The following is an 18,928-nucleotide window of genomic DNA, read 5'->3' as shown; positions in this document are numbered from 1 at the left end:
CTCACTCCATTTCACTTCTCTTTACCAAACCCTTCCACGTTTCTCTCCTCTGTGAATCCCAAATCACCGCCTCCCCATAGGAGAATCCTTTGAAAAAGCCTTTTTGGTTCCGGGTAGAACCCTTTTGGGTTCCATGTAGAACCCCTATCACAGAGGGTTCTACATGGAACCCAAGAGAGTTCTACCTGGAACCAAATTGGGTTCTACCTGGAACAAAAAAATGGTTCTCCTATGGGGACAGTCGAAGAAACCATTATGGAAACCGTTTTTCTAAGTGTTTACCAAGTCACTCGGAGGGCCATCTGTTGTCACGTGTTACTGACACCATCAACTTCAGGACACACTCGTGACATGAATGATGCAATTCATTTTCCACTTTTAAATAATAAAACAAGCATGAAATTCAAATGAACAAAACCCCCCTGCAGTTTTACAAAATATAAACCTCAGTAACAATTAATGATGCCGCATTCAGAAATCACTCCACCGTTTCCTGGTTGGTAAAATCCTAATAGTTTGTGATGAAACAAGCAGGTAGTGTGTAGAGAATCATAGTACCATCTAAACCCCTGTGAAATATATTTTACATAACCAAAATATAGTATATTTCAGCTGTTTGAAGCTGGTGTACAAAACCGAAAGTAAAACACACAAAAATGTAACTAAAGAACAGGAAGCATATAAATAGTAACTAAAGAACAGGAAGCATATAAATAGTAACTAAAGAACAGGAAGCATATAAATAGTAACTAAAGAACAGGAAGCATATAAATAGTAACTAAAGAACAGGAAGCATATAAATAGTAACTAAAGAACAGGAAGCATATAAAATGTAACTAAAGAACAGGAAGCATATAAATAGTAACTAAAGAACAGGAAGCATATAAATAGTAACTAAAGAACAGGAAGCATATTAATAGCAACTAAAGGACAGGAAGCATATAAAATGTAACTAAATAACAGGAAGCATATAAATAGTAACTAAAGAACAGGAAGCATATAAATAGTAACTAAAGAACAGGAAGCATATAAATAGCACACATGGAACAGATACACTTCTTCTTAGATTAGCTTTCAATGAGAAATACATGTCCCCACTCTCACTCCCTCCATGTCCCCCCTCTCACTCCCTCCATGTCCCCCCTCTCACTCCCTCCATGTCCCCCCTCTCACCCACTCCATGTCCCCCCTCTCACTCCCTCCATGTCCCCCCTCTCACTCTCACCATGTCCCCCCTCTCACTCTCTCCATGTCCCCCCTCTCACTCACTCCATGTCCCCCCTCTCACTCCCTCCATGTCCCCCCTCTCACCCCCTCTCACTCCCTCCATGTCCCCCCTCTCACTCACTCCATGTCCCCCCTCTCACTCCCTCCATGTCCCCCCTCTCACCCCCCTCTCACTCCCTCCATGTACCCCCTCTCACTCCCTCCATGTCCCCCTCTCACTCCCTCCATGTCCCCCTCTCACTCCCTCCATGTCCCCCCTCTCACTCCCTCCATGTCCCCCTTCTCACTCTCTCCATGTCCCCCCTCTCACTCACTCCATGTCCCCCCTCTCACTCCCTCCATGTCCCCCCTCTCACTCCCTCCATGTCCCCCCTCTCACTCCCTCCATGTCCCCCCTCTCACTCACTCCATGTCCCCCCTCTCACTCTCTCCATGTCCCCCCTCTCACTCCCTCCATGTCCCCCCTCTCACTCTCTCCATGTCCCCCCTCTCACTCTCTCCATGTCCCCCCTCTCACTCACTCCATGTCCCCCCTCTCACTCCCTCCATGTCCCCCCTCTCACCCCCCTCTCACTCCCTCCATGTCCCCCCTCTCACTCACTCCATGTCCCCCCTCTCACTCCCTCCATGTCCCCCCTCTCACTCCCTCCATGTCCCCCCTCTCACTCCCTCCATGTCCCCCCTCTCACTCCCTCCAAGTCCCTCTCTCACTCTCTCCATGTCCCCCCTCTCACTCACTCCATGTCCCCCCTCTCACTCCCTCCATGTCCCCCCTCTCACCCCCCTCTCACTCCCTCCATGTCCCCCCTCTCACTCACTCCATGTCCCCCCTCTCACTCCCTCCATGTCCCCCCTCTCACCCCCCTCTCACTCCCTCCATGTCCCCCCTCTCACTCCCTCCAAGTCCCCCTCTCACTCCCTCCATGTCCCCCTCTCACTCCCTCCATGTCCCCCCTCTCACTCCCTCCATGTCCCCCTTCTCACTCTCTCCATGTCCCTTCTCTCCTCACTCCCTCCATGTCCCCCCTCTCACTGCATCCATGTCTCCCCTGTCACTGCCTCCATGTCCCCCCTCTCACTCCCTCCATGTCCCCTCTCTCCTCACTTCCACCATGTCCCCCCTCTCACTCTCTCCATGTCCCTTCACTCCTCACTCCCTCCATGTCTCCCCCTCTCACTGCCTCCATGTCCCCTCTCTCACTCCCTCCATGTCCCCTCTCTCCTCACTTCCACCATGTCCCCCCTCTCACTCTCTCCATGTCCCTTCACTCCTCACTCCCTCCATGTCTCCCCTCTCACTGCCTCCATGTCCCCCTTTCACTCCGTCCATGTCCATCCCCTCTCACTCCCTCCTGTTCAGCCTGTACATTAATGATCTGCCTTCTGTCTGTACTGGGTCTGAAGTTCAAATGTATGCAGATGACACAGTGATATATGTGCATGCAAAGAGCAAACAACAAGCTGCACAAGAACTCACTACTGTAATGGTCCAGGTTACAAAGTGGCTCAGTGACTCGTGTTTGCATCTCAATGTGAAAAAAACTGTTTGCATGTTCTTCACAAAGAGGGCAACAGATGCTACTGAGCCAGATGTCTATGTGTCAGGGGAGAAGCTCCAGGTGGTATCTGATTTGAAGTACCTTGGCATCATACTTGATTCCAACCTCTCTTTTAAAAAGCATGTGAAAAAGGTAATTCAAATAACCAAATTCAACCTAGCTAATTTCCGATTTATACGAAATTGTTTGACTACAGAGGTAGCAAAACTGTACTTCAAATCTATGATACTCCCCCACTTAACATACTGCTTGACTAGTTGGGCCCAAGCTTGCTGTACAACATTAAAACCTATTCAGTCTGTCTACAAACAGGCTCTCAAAGTGCTTGATAGGAAGCCCAATAGCCATCATCATTGTCACATCCTTAGAAAGCATGAGCTGTTGAGTTGGGAAAATCTTGTGCAATACACCGAAGCATGTCTTGTATTCAAGATCCTTAATGGCCTGGCTCCCCCTCCACTCAATATTTTTGTTAAACAGAAAACCCAGACATATGGCAGCAGATCCACAAGGTCTGCCATGAGAGGTGACTGTATAGTTCCCCTAAGGAAAAGCACCTTTAGTAAATCTGCATTCTCTGTGAGAGCTTCCCATGTCTGGAATACACTGCCATCAGACACACATAACTGCACCACATATCACACTTTCACAAAATGCTTGAAGACATGGCTAAAGGTCAATCAGATTTGTGAACATGGTCCCTAGCTGTGTATTGCCGCTGTCCATGTTGTCTGTTGTCTGTAGCTTGTGAGGTGTGGAAACACTTTGTTGCTTTTATGAATTTTGTCTTGCTGCTTTTTGTTTTATGTTGCTCTGTCTGTATGCTATGTCTTGCTTGTCCTATGTTGCTCTGTCTGTATGCTATGTCTTGCTTGTCCTATGTTGCTATGTCTTGCTTGTTCTATGCTGCTATTGTCTATATTGTAATTGTTTTTAATAACCTGCCCAGGGACTGCGGTTGAAAATTAGCCGGCTGGCTAAAACCGGCACTTTTACTGAAACGTTGATTAATGTGCACTGTCCCTGTAAAAATAAAAATAAACATCATCAAACATCAACATCATCCCTCCATGTCCCCCCTCTCACTCCGTCCATGTCCCCCCTCTTACAGCCTCCATGTCCCCCCTCTTATTCCCTCTATGTCCCCCCTTCACTCCCTCCATGTCCCCCCTCTCACTCCCTCCATGTCCCCCCTCTCACTCCCTCCATGTCCCCCCTCTCACAACCTCCATGTCTCCCCCTCTCACTCCCTCCATGTCCCCCCTCTCACAGCCTCCATGTCCCCTCTCTCACTCCCTCCATGTCCCCCCTCTCACTCCCTCCATGTCCCCCCTCTCACCCCCCTCTCACTCCCTCCATGTCCCCCCTCTCACTCCCTTCATGTCCCCCCTCTCACTCCCTCCAAGTCCCTCTCTCTCTTCCTACATGTCCCCCCTCTTTCTTCCTCCATGTCCCCCCTCTCACTCCCTCCAAGTCCCTCTTTCACTTCCTCCATGTCCCCCCTCTCACTCCCTCCAAGTCCCTCTCTCACTTCCTCCATGTCCCCCCTCTCTCTTCCTCCATGGCCCCCCTCTCTCTTCCTCCATGTCCCCCCTCTCACAACCTCCATGTCTCCCCCTCTCACCCCCTCCATGTCCCCTCTCTCACATGCTTTCTCTTTTACTCTGTTTCTTTCTTTCTCTCTCTCTCCATCCATTCCACCCTCTTGCCTTCTCTTACACTCTCCGTCTCGCCTCTCTTATTCTCTGTCTGTCTGTCTGTCTGTCTGTCTGTCTGTCTGTCTGTCTGTCTGTCTGTCTGTCTGTCTGGCTGGCTGGCTGGCTGGCTGGCTGGCTGGCTGGCTGGCTGGCTGGCTGGCTGGCTGGCTGGCTGGCTGGCTGGCTGGCTGGCTGGCTGGCTGGCCAGGCTGGCTGGCTGGCTGGCGGTGTGTTGATATGGTGATTGGTCAGTAGGTTTTGCCAGAATGAAATCTGGCTAGGGTAATGGGAATCCGCCCCCTCTCTCAAAAACAGCACTGATGATTTTAACCTGTGGGTGTTTCAGTTGCGTTAGTGTGTACAGTTGAGCTGAACCCTGGCTGCGCTATCAGTGTTTGTATTTGTTTGTGTGTGTGTGTGTGTGTATGTGTGTGCGTGCGTGCGTGCGTGCGTGTGTGTGTGTGTGTGTGTGTGTGTGTGTGTGTTACTGTTAGCATTTTCCCCAGGAGTCTGTAAGCGCACATACCCTCCAGCATGTATTTTTGTTTGGCGCCCACATGGGGTTGTCATGGTTACATGAATGTGTGTGTCGTGTGCCAAGCAGCACATCTAAAGGGGAGCGATTGATGGGTTGTTTGGCTTGTTGTGTGGTGTTTCTTTTGGGAAAGGCAGAGAGGGGTGCCATAGTGTCCTAAGTGGCCTCTTCGTGAGTTGAGAGAGTTCAACAAACACTCACTCATTCATTTCAGTTCCACATTAAATACTGACGTTGTCTAATAACAGTCAAGATATTGCAATGCAATAACGGTCAAGAGATGTAATAACAGTCAAGAATGATTACCGTACAAAAGAACCGCCATCCTTCTGCTTGTACTCCGATTCAACCAGAGCCGTACTGACTAGTCTCTCTGTCCACAGCCATAACTTATACTACTGACTGTAATGACCATGATCATCTCAAACTCAGAACTCTGTCTGTCACCTCCCTCAGAGGGACCAGGAAGTGGGAGCTGCAGTACAGCGGTGTTCATACTATGCATGATCTGTTTCTGTCTACTGACACGTAGCCCTTAACTCTCTTTCCTACAGCACATGAAATCTACAAAAGCCAGGTTATAGGAGGGATGGAGAGAATGACAGGTGACATTTGTAAGTGTGAAAAGAGGAAGATACATACAGACAGATAGAGAGAGAAAAGGAGAGAAATTTAAAAAAAAATCGAATCAAATTTATTTATAAAGCCCTTCGTACATCAGCTGATATCTTAAAGTGCTGTACATAAACCCAGCCTAAAACCCCAAATAGCAAGCAATGCAGGTGTAGAAGCACGGTGGCTAGGAAAAACTCCCTAGAAAGGCCAAAACCTAGGAAGAAACCTAGAGAGGAACCAGGCACTGAGGGGTGGTCAGTCCTCTTCTGGCTGTCCCGGGTGGAGATTATAACAGAACATGGCCAAGATGTTCAAACGTTCATAGATGACCAGCAGGGTCAGATAATAATAATCACAGTGGTTGTCGAGGGTGCAACAGGTAAGCACCTCAGGAGTAAATGTCAGTGTAAAGGAGAAAGAGAGTGATTGGTGAGAGTTGGGAGAGTGTAGTGATGGGTTAGGGTTGAGAGGAGAGTGTAGAGTGATGGTTGAGGGGAGAGTGTAGAGTGATGGTTGAGGGGAGAGTGTAGAGTGATGGTTGAGGGGAGAGTGTAGAGTGATGGTTGAGAGGAGAGTGTAGTGTGATGGGTTAGGGTTGAGTGGAGAGTGTAGAGTGATGGGTTAGGGTTGAGGGGAGAGTGTAGAGTGATGGGTTAGGATTGAGAGGAGAGTGTAGAGTGATGGGTTAGGGTTGAGAGGAGAGTGTAGAGTGATGGTTGAGGGGAGAGTGTAGAGTGATGGGTTAGGGTTGAGAGGAGAGTGTATTGATGGTTGAGGGGAGAGTGTAGAGTGATGGTTGAGGGGAGAGTGTAGAGTGATGGTTGAGGGGAGAGTGTAGAGTGATGGGTGATGGTTGAGGGGAGAGTGTAGAGTGATGGGTAAGGGTTGAGGGGAGAGTGTAGAGTGATGGTTGAGGGGAGAGTGTAGAGTGATGTTTGAAGGGAGAGTGTAGAGTGATGGTTGAGGGGAGAGTGTAGAGTGATGTTAGGGTTGAGAGGAGAGTGTAGAGTGATGGGTTAGGGTTGAGGGGAGAGTGTAGAGTGATGGTTGAGGGGAGAGTGTAGAGTGATGGTTGAGGGGAGAGTGTAGAGTGATGGGTGATGGTTGAGGGGAGAGTGTAGAGTGATGGGTAAGGGTTGAGGGGAGAGTGTAGAGTGATGGTTGAGGGGAGAGTGTAGCATGATGGTTGAGGGGAGAGTGTAGAGTGATGATTGAGAGGAGAGTGTAGAGAGATGTTAGGGTTGAGAGGAGAGTGTAGAGTGATGGGTTAGGGTTGAGGGGAGAGTGTAGTGATGGGTTAGGGTTGAGAGGAGAGTGTGGTGATGGGTTAGGGTTGAGAGGAGAGTGTAGTGATGGGTTAGGGTTGAGAGGAGAGTGTAGAGTGATGGGTTAGGGTTGAGAGGAGAGTGTAGAGTGATGGGTTAGGGTTGAGGGGAGAGTGTAGAGTGATGGGTTAGGGTTGAGGGGAGAGTGTAGAGTGATGGGTTAGGGTTGAGGGGAGAGTGTAGAGTGATGGGTTAGGGTTGAGGGGAGAGTGATGGGTTAGGGTTGAGGGGAGAGTGTAGAGTGATGGGTTAGGGTTGAGAGGAGAGTAGAGTGATGGGTTAGGGTTGAGAGGAGAGTAGAGTGATGGGTTAGGGTTGAGAGGAGAGTGTAATGATGGGTTAGGGTTGAGAGGAGAGGAGAGTGATGGGTTAGGGTAAGAGTTGAGGGGGGAGTGTAGAGTGATGGTTGAGGGGAGAGTGTAGAGTGATGGGTTAGGGTTGAGGGGGGAGTGTAGAGTGATGGTTGAGGGGAGAGTGTAAAGTAATGGGTTAGGGTTGAGGGGAGAGTGTAGAGTGATGGGTTAGGGTTGAGGGGAGAGTGTAGAGTGATGGGTTAGGGTTAGGTTTAAGAGGAAGAGTATGATGGGGAGAGCTGAATGTGACATTGATGAGACAGAAACATAAGAGGTGAGAAAGAGGGGAGGAAGGAATGGAGGGAGGGGGTAAAGGAGTTGATTTATGTGAATTCATATATGTTTGTAAAATGTGAAGAAAAAAACTTTATTCATGAATATTACTTAAACAAAACCAGTAAAGGAGTGGTCAGAGAGCTATGGGTTTAAAGATGATCATGTAAAAGTTAAGTTAAGGAGTGAAGAGGGTTCATCGTGGAACAGACGGGGTGGAATCTGGAGTGCTAGATCAGAGAGGGGGATATAAGGGTTGACGGTACTAAAGAGTTAGGAGGGTGGTGAAGGGTTGGAAGGGGGGGGGGGGTGCTGAAGAGTTAGTAGGTGGGGAGTGGGGGCCTTAAGGTCACAGAGTACATGATAGAAGACAACAGAGGAGAAAGGCTTAGAGCAGACACACACACACACACACATACAGGAGCACATAACAGGCTTAGCGTGTCATCACAGTTGGACCTCAGAAGCACATAACAGGCTTAACATATCATCACAGTAGGACCTCAGAAGCATATAACAGGCTTAGCGTGTCATCACAGTTGGACCTCAGAAGCATATAACAGGCTTAGCGTGTCATCACAGTTGGACCTCAGAAGCACATAACAGGCTTAACATATCATCACAGTAGGAATCAGGAGCACATAACTGGCTTAACATATCATCACAGTTGGAATCAGGAGCACATAACAGGCTTAACATCATCACAGTAGGAATCAGAAGCACATAACAGGCTTAACATATCATCACAGTAGGAATCAGAAGCTAATAACAGGCTTAACATATCATCACAGTAGGAATCAGGAACTAATAACAGGTTTAACATATCATCACAGTAGGACCTCAGAAGCACATAACAGGCTTAACATATCATCACAGTAGGACCTCAGAAGCACATAACAGGCTTAACATATCATCACAGTAGGACCTCAGAAGCACATAACAGGCTTAACATATCATCACAGTAGGAATCAGGAGCACATAACAGGCTTAACATATCATCACAGTAGGACCTCAGAAGCACATAACAGGCTTAACATATCATCACAGTAGGACCTCTGAAGCACATAACAGGCTTAATAATGTATCATCACAGTAGGAATCAGGAGCACATAACAGGCTTAACTTATCATCACAGTAGGAACTCAAGCCCCTTTCTTCCCACATCCACACTGTTCCTCCAGTTGGAAGGAATTTATCCCTAGGTAAAAAGTGCGGAAGAAAACCTCATTTTCTAAGTACAGTCTAGTTTGACAGCCTCATGATAGAAGTCCTGTTCTATGGGTTGTTATGGTTCATTATTAGAAGGAAAGTGTTGTGCATGTTTAGTTCTGCAGCGCTCTCCATCACACACACACACACACACACACACACACACACACACACACACACACACACACACACACACACACACACACACACACACACACACACACTCCACATCTCCATACTCCCACCAGATGGCCTTTGAAGACGTGACTTACAGCTTCTCTGAATATCAGTGTTGTTTTACTGCTCGTTCCGTTTTACACTGCAGGTCATTGTTTTGTTTTGCTTCAGAAAGCCCATTCCCCTTTTATTGGAGTGTCTGCTTATTAAAACCCCACTATAGGTAAAGACCAGAATCACACACACACACACACACACACACACACACACGCACACGCACACACAAACACACACACACACAAGCACACGCACAAGCACACACACACGCACAAGAACACGCACAAGCACACACACACGCACACACACATGCGCACACACAAACACATACACAAACACAGTGTGATAGCAGGTCAAGTCCAGAAACACACAGTGAGATAATGATACAGCACACCAGGCCCAGGCAGTTTTGCTCTCCGTTTTATCACTTGTTTCTATACGGTCGTAAAGAGACACACTCTGGCACTCCACTGGAGGAGAGAGATCCGTGGTTGTATCTCTACCCAGTTGTTGTTACATTTTATACAGGAGGAGAGAGACAGGAGAAGGGAGACAAAGTCAGCTAATAAACAAAATCAGACAATATTTTATTTAACTATAAGATTTCAGATTTAAAGTATGTATTGTGATCTGGCCAAGTGGTGAATTGTATTCATCTACACTCATAGAAAAAAGAGTTCCAAAGGTGTTATTTGACTGTCCTCTTAGGACACCCAGTAACTCTGCATGAGGACCACCACCACTACTCTAGGTTCTATCTAGAACCTAAATATGTTCTTTGGCTGTTCCCATAAGATAGCCCATTGAAGGACCCTTTTTGATTCCAGGTAGAACTCCTGTGGTTCACATCTAGATCCTGTAAAGCAAAAGGTTTCTACCTGGAACCGATACCAAAAAAGGCATTACTGTGAGCTCAACCGCCCCATTTAAAGTGCCACCAGCCACCACTGATCCATGTCTATGGACCACCTTGCTTTTTGGCCAAGCAAGCTCAAGAGTTTATCTTTGAACTTGTCAAGGTGAACTCACAGATGCTCCTCTCAACCCAGAGTTTTCCAAGCCCGTCTCTGTGGACAACAATGACCGTCACCCTCTAGAGGGGTGTCCAGTGAGTGATGTTGGACCTGCCCACCTTTTAAGGGCAATTTGAGGTCTTTAGGGGTATTTACTGTTAAAAGGTACTAAGTACCCTGTGATCCGTTATGGAGAGATAACTTTCTCTTTCTTTTTCTCTACTGTGACCACTTGATCAACCAAACCCAAACCACATTTTACCACTTGATTGCTGTTGAAAGGTTAGTAACCATGCACTCTGTTACAGTAACATAACCATTATTTTGAGTCTCTGGCAGCCTGTGGCAGTCTCTGGCAGTCTCTGGCAGTCTCTGGCAGCCTCTGGCAGTCTCTGGTCAAAGACAGTACATTACATAGGGAATAACAGTGCAGTAATATCTAACAAGTAATATCTAACAAGTAATATCTAACAATTTCACAACAAAACACACAAATCTAAAGTAAAGGAATGGAATTAAGAATATATAAATATTTGGGCAAGCAATGTCAGAGCGGCATAGACTAAGCTATATATGGGACATAGCTTCTGGCTACTCAGCCAGTCTAGTCAAGGGAGAATTTAAAGTGACAGTCATGCGTGCATACATTTTACATACAGATGGTCCCTGGAATGTAATCCACTATCCTGGCATTGCAAGCACTATCTGTCACGTGGAATGACGCTGGAGAGACGAAGCAGGTACAGGGAGTAAAAACATTTAATGAAGAACGGACATGGAACGAGACAGGAACAGTGTCAGCAGACTAGTAACACAGACAAAAAACAATCAATGCAGTAGCGGGGAACAGAGCTGGGGAAAAGACAAATATAGGGGAGGAAATAAACAGATGATGAGGGAGTCCAGGTGAGTCCAATATCACTGATGCGCGTGACGAGGGAAAGCAGGTGTGCGTAATGGATAAAAGGAGTGAGTGATGCAGGGCAGTCTGGTGCCCTCAAGCGCCGGGGGGGCGGGGGGGGAGCAGGAGCAGACGGGGCACCACCGGCGTCCCACCTGGGCGAACCAGCTGAGACATGAGCGCTGGGCAAGCCGGTTGGGGTGTTTAAACCTGACGAACCGTCAGGAGCATGGGAGCCGGCTGAGGCAAGACGCCTGTAGAATGTATTTATATAGCCCTTCTTACATCAGCTGGTATTTCAAAGTGCTGTACAGAAACCCAACCTAAAACCCCAAACAGCAAGCAATGCAGGTGTAGAAGCACGGTGGCTTGGAAAAACTCCCTAAAAAGGTCAAAACCTAGGAAGAAACCTAGAGGAGCCAGGCTATGAGGAGTGATGCAGGCTAGATCCCGCTGCAGCGAGGGAGACGTGATGCAGGGCAACCTGGCGCCCTCTAGCACCAGGAGGGGAAAAGCGGGAGCAGACGTGACAGTACACCCCCCACCCCCCTCTTGGGGCACCTCTAGGCGTCTCACCTGGGCAAACCGGCCGAGACATGGGCGCTGGGCAAGCCGTTTGGGGCGTGGAAGCCCGATGAACCGACAGGGGTGTGGGAGCCTGGCGAGCCGGCTGAGGCATGGGAGCCTAACATCCAGCTGAGACAAGACACCTGTCGATCCCGCTTCAGAGAGGGAGCCCGACAATCCAGCGGACGGGATGGAAACTTGCCGAGCCAGCCAGGGTGTGGAAGCCCGACGGGATGGCTTAGGCACCCCCGGTTCCATCGGCGGCGGAATCCACCCCGACGTCACCAACAAAACAAACAGAACTCTTGGACCGGCTGGGCGAACAAGAACTGACGATCCAGCTGAGGCCCGCCGTGGGATGGGCGCCATCCGAGCCAACCGGGGAAAGGAAACCTCTTGAGCCAGCTAGGGTGTGGAGGCCCAACGAGCTGGCGAGGCACCCCCAGTTCCACCGGTGGCGACCCGGAGCCAATGTCACCATACCAACTGGAATGCCAGTACTCCCCGATGCTTCGTATGATGGCTGATGCATTGATTGTTTTTGTCTTTGTTTTCTTGTATGCTGATGCTGTTCCTGCCTCGTTCCATGTCCGTTCCTTATTAAATGTTTGACTCCCTGTACCTGCTTCGCCTCTCCAGCATCAACTCATGTGACACTATCCTCCACTAACTGAGCTACAGAGGACCATTTCAGGTCTCCTTCCTCAACATTGACCTCTTGCTTAGCCCTAGTCTTAACGCTAGTCTTAACCCTACACTTTAGCCTAGTCTTAACCTTACTCTTAACCTTACTCTTAACCCTAGTCTTAACCCTAGTCTTAACCTTACTCTTAACCTTACTCTTAACCTTACTCTTAACCCTAGTCTTAACCCTAGTCTTAACCCTACACTTTAGCCTAGTCTTAACCTTACTCTTAACCCTAGTCTTAACCCTAGTCTTAACCCTACTCTTAAGCCTAGTCTTAACCTTACTCTTAACCTTACTCTTAACCCTACTCTTAACCCTAGTCTTAACCCTACTCTTAACCCTACTCTTAACCCTAGTCTTCATCCTAGTCTTAACCCTACTCTTAACCCGACTCTTAACCCTACTCTTAAGCCTAGTCTTAACCCTACTCTTAACCCTAGTCTTAACCCTAGTCTTTTCCCTATCCATACCACATTTCTCTCTTGTTTAGTTTGGGAAGGTAGGCATTAGTCACCATCTGTTATAAGTAAAGGAAGGACCATTACTCTAAGCTTGTTTAAGTCTGGGAGCATTTGAGGTACTCTAACATTGAACTCTTGCTAAACCTTTGCTCCTGCCTTAGTCTCTGCCCTAGCTATAGCTCAGTAATTCATCCCCCTTTTCACTCTTGTTCTTGCAGATGGACCGCGTTCACAAAATGCTGATTGGTCCAGGGGTTGGGCTAGCCACGCCCCCTATGAGGAAACCCAGCTCATCGTGTGTTGTGTGCCGACTGAGGTTCAACTCGGAGGTAGGCAGAGTTTGACCTCATAGAGGGCAGTACCAGGGATGCTTGAGAACTCTACTGTCTCAACACTCAGAAAAAAAGGGTTCCAAAAGTGTTATTTGGCTGTTCCCATAGGAAAACCTTTTCTGGTTCCAGGTAGAACTCTTTTGGGTTCCTACATGGAATCCAAAAGAGTTCTACCTGGAACCAAAAGGGTTCTACACTGAACAAAAACATAAACGCAACATCTAAAATGTTGGTCCCATGTTTCCTGAGCTGAAATGAAAGATCCCATAAATTTTCCATACGCACAAAATGCTTATTTCTCTCAAATTGTGAGCACAAATGTGTTGAGCATTTCTCCTTTGCCTAGATAATCCATCCACCTGACAGGTGTGACATATCAAGAAGGTGATTAAACAACATGATCATTACATGTTAATTTCTCTCCCATAAGCCGCCTCCAATGTCATTTTAGAGAATTTGGCAGCATAACTACGTCAGCCCAGGGCCTCAACATCCGGCTTCTTCACCTGTGGGATCGTCTGAGACCAGCCACCTGGACAGCTAATGAAACTGTGGGTTTGCACAACCAAAGAATTTCTTCACAAACTGTCAGGGACCCCCCCTTGGAAGCTCATCTGTGTGCTAGTCATCCTCTCCAGGGTCTTGACCTGACAGCAGTTTGGTGTCGTAACTGACTTCAGTGGGCAAATGCTCACCTTTGATGGCCACTGGCACGCTGGAGAAGTGTGCTCTTCATGGATGAATCCCGGTTTCAACTGTACCGGGCAGATGGCAGTCAGCGTGTATGTACAATTTCTGGAAGCTGAAAATGTCCCATTTCTTCCATGGCCTGCAGACTCACCAGACATGTCACCCATCGAGCATGTTTGGGATGCTCTGGATCGACGTGTACGACAGCGTGTTCCGACAATATAAAGAAACTTCACACATCCATTGAAGAGGAGTGGAACATTCCACAGGCCACAATCAACAACCTGATCAACTCTATGTGAAGGAGATGTGTCTCGCTGTATGAGGCAAATGGTGGTCACATCAGATACTGACTGGTTTTCTGATCCACGCCCCTCCCTATTTTTTAAGGGTATCTGTGACCAACAGATGCATATCTGTATTCCCAGTCATGTGAAATCCATAGATTAGGGCCTAATGAATTTATTTAAATTGACTAATTTCCTTATATGAACTGTAACTCAGTAAAATCTTTGAAATTGTTGCATGTTGCGTTTATATTTTAGTTCAGTGTACATGGAACCGAAAAGTGTTCTTCAGAGGGTTCTTCAAAGCGTTATCCTATGGGGACAGCCAATTAATCCTTTTAGGTTGTAGATGGCACCTCGTGCCTGGTCTTTCTCAACATGCAGGGATTGTCAAATGTGTTATTTAGTTATTTTATTATCTGTTCTAAAAGCAGCAGCTACTCTTCCTGGGGAATATGCAAGTGTTGTGTGGGTGTAAACCGTGTGAGCGCAAGCTTGAAATATTGGATGAAGTGTATGAGATGAAATTCTCTGAGAGTTTATTTATAAATTGCTCTGGATAAGAGTGTCTGCTAACTGACGAAACTGTAATGTTAGATCTCTGTCTTGATGCTGTGGCTGTATGACTTGATGACTTGAGAACATACTACTGCATAGTCTTTGGGCTTGTTGTTGTATCTTGTGTGACTCTGTGATTCTGGTTGTATTGTCTCTCTGTGTAGAGCTCATCCCATTACAGTGGTTCTGGTTGAATTGTCTCTCTCTGTGTAGAGTCAGGCCTCATCCCATTACAATGGTTCTGGTTCTAGTGATTCTCTCTGTGTAGTTCCAGGCCTCATTCCATTACAGTGGTTCTGGTTGTATTGTCTCTCCGTGTAGAGCCAGGCCTCATCCCATTACAGTGGTTCTGGTTCTATTGTCTCTCTCTGTGTAGAGTCAGGCCTCATCCCATTACAGTGGTTCTGGTTCTATTGTCTCTCTCTGTGTAGAGCCAGGCCTCATCCCATTACAGCGGTACCAAACACTTCAAGAGGCTCAAAGCCCTCGACCCACTGGACTGCAAGACCAGAGCCCCTGACGCAGTCAGCAAGAGCCCTGTCTCTCCCTGCCCTGTGCCACCCAGCTCAGACTACAGTTCAACAGGTTGGTGTGTGTGTACCAGGGGGGAGAAAGGGTAGACAGAGAGAGGGGGATGATGTGTGTGAGCATGTGTGTGTGCGCGTGAATGAGTGCACGTGTGCGTGTGTGTGTGCGTTCAAGGGTGTATTTGTAAATATGTGCTGACATCAAACACATAAAGGCTCCTTGTAGCTTTGATCATCCAGACCATCCCTTCTAACAGACCATGCGTTTCCTGTCACCTCTCTCTATCTCTTTGATGTGTGAGGAAGCCTCTCGTCTGTCTATCCTCGCTGCCATATAGAGCAGATGGACTAAAACGCTGAAAGGCATTCAACTCTCCTCTCTCTAAATGACCCTGTATACATGTAGACACACATTCTCACTAATGAGTCTTTAGAGGTTCAAACGCAGCACTTTGCTTGTGTGTCTGTAACATATGCAGATCTGGGAGTATGTGTGCAGGAGTTTGCGTTGTTTGTTAATCCAAGATGCCGTAGCAGTGCAGACGTGGTTTGTTGTCCTCTCGTTTACTTTTTGTATTTTTTTTGTATATATTCCACTGTATTTTTCAATCTCTTTTTCCATTTTTAAATTAAATATACCTTCCGGTAACCCGCCTCTGTCACGCCCTGACCATAGTTTACTTTGTATTTTCTATGTTTTGATTGGTCAGGGTGTGATCTGAGTGGGCATTCTATGTTTCATGTCTTGTTTGTCTATTTCTATGTTCAGCCTGATATGGTTCTCAGTCAGAGGCAGGTGTTCGTCATTGTCTCTGATTGGGAACCATATTTAGGTAGCCTGGGGTTCACTGTGTGTTGGTGGGTGATTGTTCCTGTCTATGTGTTTTCACCAGATAGGCTGTTTAGGTTTTCGTTACGTTTATTGTTTTTGTAGTGTTTGTGTTTAGTGTGTTTTTTTTCATTAAACATGAATCGCAATCGACACGCTGCATTTTGGTCCGATCCTTGTTCTACCTCTTCATCAGAGGAGGAGATAGAAGAAAACCGTTACAGAATCACCCACCACCAACGGACCAAGCAGCGTGTCAACAGGCAGCAGCAGCAGCGTAAAGAGGAATGGACATGGGAGGACGTTTTGGATGGCAAGGGCTGTTACACTTGGGAGGAGATACTGGCTGGAAGAGATCGCCTCCCATGGGAACAGGTGGAGGCACTTAGGAGAGCAGAGGCAGCCGGAGAGAGGAGCCGGCGATATGAGGGAACACGGCTGGCAAGGAAGCCCGAGAGGCAGCCCCAAAAATTTCTTGGGGGGGGGCTAACAGGGAGTATGGCTACGCCAGGTAGGAGACCTGGGCAGACTCCCTGTGCTTACCGGGGGGCTAGAGAGACCGGACAGGCACCGTGTTATGCAGTGGTGCGCACGGTGTCTCCAGTGCGGGTGCATAGCCCGGTGCGGTATATTCCAGCTCCGCGTGTCGGCCGGGCTAGATTGAGCGTCGAGCCTAATGCCATGAAGCCGGCTCTACGCAGCTGGTCCCCAGTGCGTCTCCTTGGGCCGGTTTACATGGCACCAGCCTTGCGCTCGGTTTCTCCGGTTCGCCTGCATAGTCCAGTGCGGGCTATTCCACCTCGCCGCACTGGCAGGGCGACCGTGAGCATTCAACCAGGTAAGGTTGGGCAGGCTCGGTGCTCAAGAGCTCCAGTGCGCCTGCACGGTCCGGTTTTTCCAGTACCACCTCCACACCCCAGCCCTCCGGTAGCAGCTCCCCGCACCAGGCTTCCTGTGCGTGTCCTCGGCCCAGTACCACCAGTGCCAGCACCACGCATCAGGCCTACAGTGCGCCTCGCCTGTTTAGCGCTGTCGGAGCCTTCCTCCTCTCCAGCGCTGTCGGAGTCTCTCACCTGTTCAGCGCTGCCAGAGCCTTCCTCCTCTTCAGCGCTGTTGGAGTCTCCCGCCGGTTTAGCGCTGTCAGAGCTTTCCGCCTCTACAGCGTTGCCGGAGTCTCCCGCCTGTTCAGAACTGCCAGTTAGCATAGAGCTGCCAGTTAGCATAGAGCTGCCAGTTAGCATAGAGCTGCCAGTCTGCAAGGAGCTGCCAGTTAGCATAGAGCTGCCAGTCTGCAAGGAGCTGCCAGTCTGCAAGGAGCTGCCAGTCTGCAAGGAGCTGCCAGTCTGCAAGGAGCTGCCAGTCTGCAAGGAGCCGCCAGAGCTGCCTGTCTGCAGGATGCCGCCAAAGCTGCCAGTCTGCAAGGAGCCGCCAGAGCTGCCAGTCTGCAAGGAGCCGCCAGAGCTGCCAGTCTGCATGGAGCAGCCAGGGCCGCCAGTCAGCATGGAGCAGCCAGGGCCGCCAGTCAGCATGGAGCAGCCAGGGCCGCCAGTCAGCATGGAGCAGCCAGGGCCGCCAGTCAGCATGGAGCAGCCAGTCAGCATGGAGCAGCCAGTCAGCATGGAGCAGTCAGTCAGCATGGAGCAGCCAGAGCTGCCAGTCAGCATGGAGCAGCCAGTCAGCATGGAGCAGCCAGAGCAGCCAGGGCCGCCAGTCAGCATGGAGCAGCCAGAGCTGCCAGTCAGCATGGAGCAGCCAGAGCAGCCAGTCTGTGTCGACCAGTCTCTTCTAGATCTGCCAGTCGTCCAGATTCTTCCAGATCTGCCCGTCGTCCAGACTCTTCCAGATCTGCCAGTCGTCCAGACTCTTCCAGATCTGCCAGTCGTCCAGACTCTTCCAGATCTGCCAGTCGTCCAGACTCTTCCAGATCTGCCAGTCGTCCAGACTCTTCCAGATCTGCCAGTCGACCAGACTCTTCCAGATCTGCCAGTCGACCAGACTCTTCCAGATCTGCCAGTCGACCAGACTCTCCCAGATCTGCCAGTCGTCCAGATTCTCCCAGATCTGCCAGTCGTCCAGATTCTCCCAGATCTGCCAGTCGTCCAGATTCTCCCAGATCTGCCAGTCGTCCAGATTCTCCCAGAACCGCCAGCCAGCCAGGATCTGCCGGATCCAACCACCTGCCTGAGCTTCTTCTCAGTGCTGAGCTTCTTCTCAGTGCTGAGCTTCTTCTCAGTGCTGAGCTTCCTCTCAGGGCTGAGCTATCCATCTGTCCCGAGTTACCTCTGTCCCGAGCTGTCCCTCTGTCCCATGTTATCATTGTGGTGGGTAACCTATTTAGGGACGTTTAGGAGGGGGATTAAAACTGTCATGGAGTGGGGTCCACGTCCAGCGCCAGAGCCGCCACCGCGGACAGATGCCCACCCAGACCCTCCCCTATAGGTTCAGGTTTTGCGGCCGGAGTCCGCACCTTGGGGGGGGGGGTACTGTCACGCCCTGACCATAGTTTACTTTGTATTTTCTATGTTTTGATTGGTCAGGGTGTGATCTGAGTGGGCATTCTATGTTTCATGTCTTGTTTGTCTATTTCTATGTTCAGCCTGATATGGTTCTCAGTCAGAGGCAGGTGTTCGTCATTGTCTCTGATTGGGAACCATATTTAGGTAGCCTGGGGTTCACTGTGTGTTGGTGGGTGATTGTTCCTGTCTATGTGTTTTCACCAGATAGGCTGTTTAGGTTTTCGTTACGTTTATTGTTTTTGTAGTGTTTGTGTTTAGTGTGTTTTTTTTCATTAAACATGAATCGCAATCGACACGCTGCATTTTGGTCCGATCCTTGTTCTACCTCTTCATCAGAGGAGGAGATAGAAGAAAACCGTTACAGCCTCACTCATTGTGACCCTATCGCCAAAACTTTCATCAGAAGGTAGCCAGCTAATTAGCTAAGTTACTAGCCATTTAGTCATTGTTAGCCACTGCTAGCGGCCTTTACCCTCTGCTCAGGCACCAGACGTTTTTTTTGCCTGGATAATACCTGCCAGCCTCGGACTGT

The 18,928-nt window shown here is 48.8% G+C and overlaps 1 protein-coding gene across 2 annotated transcripts in view; it reads left to right on the top strand.

Annotated features, from left to right (window-relative positions):
* LOC110496870 (zinc finger protein 385D-like) overlaps nucleotides 1–18,928 on the top strand; it is a 54,975-nt gene that overhangs the window by 23,863 nt on the left and 12,184 nt on the right. For both annotated transcript variants that reach the window (XM_036953370.2, XM_036953371.2), the window contains 2 exons: nucleotides 12,876–12,986; nucleotides 14,956–15,109. In XM_036953370.2, coding sequence (XP_036809265.1) covers nucleotides 12,876–12,986; nucleotides 14,956–15,109 — 265 coding nt within the window. The remainder of the gene's footprint in view (nucleotides 1–12,875; nucleotides 12,987–14,955; nucleotides 15,110–18,928) is intronic.

The sequence above is a fragment of the Oncorhynchus mykiss genome, chromosome 18, assembly GCF_057628025.1.
Source record: "Oncorhynchus mykiss isolate SJ-2025 chromosome 18, ASM5762802v1, whole genome shotgun sequence".
NCBI classification, from domain to species: domain Eukaryota; kingdom Metazoa; phylum Chordata; class Actinopteri; order Salmoniformes; family Salmonidae; genus Oncorhynchus; species Oncorhynchus mykiss.
The sequence above is the reverse complement of the archived record's forward strand: the minus strand, read 5'-3'. Positions and strand labels throughout refer to the sequence as shown.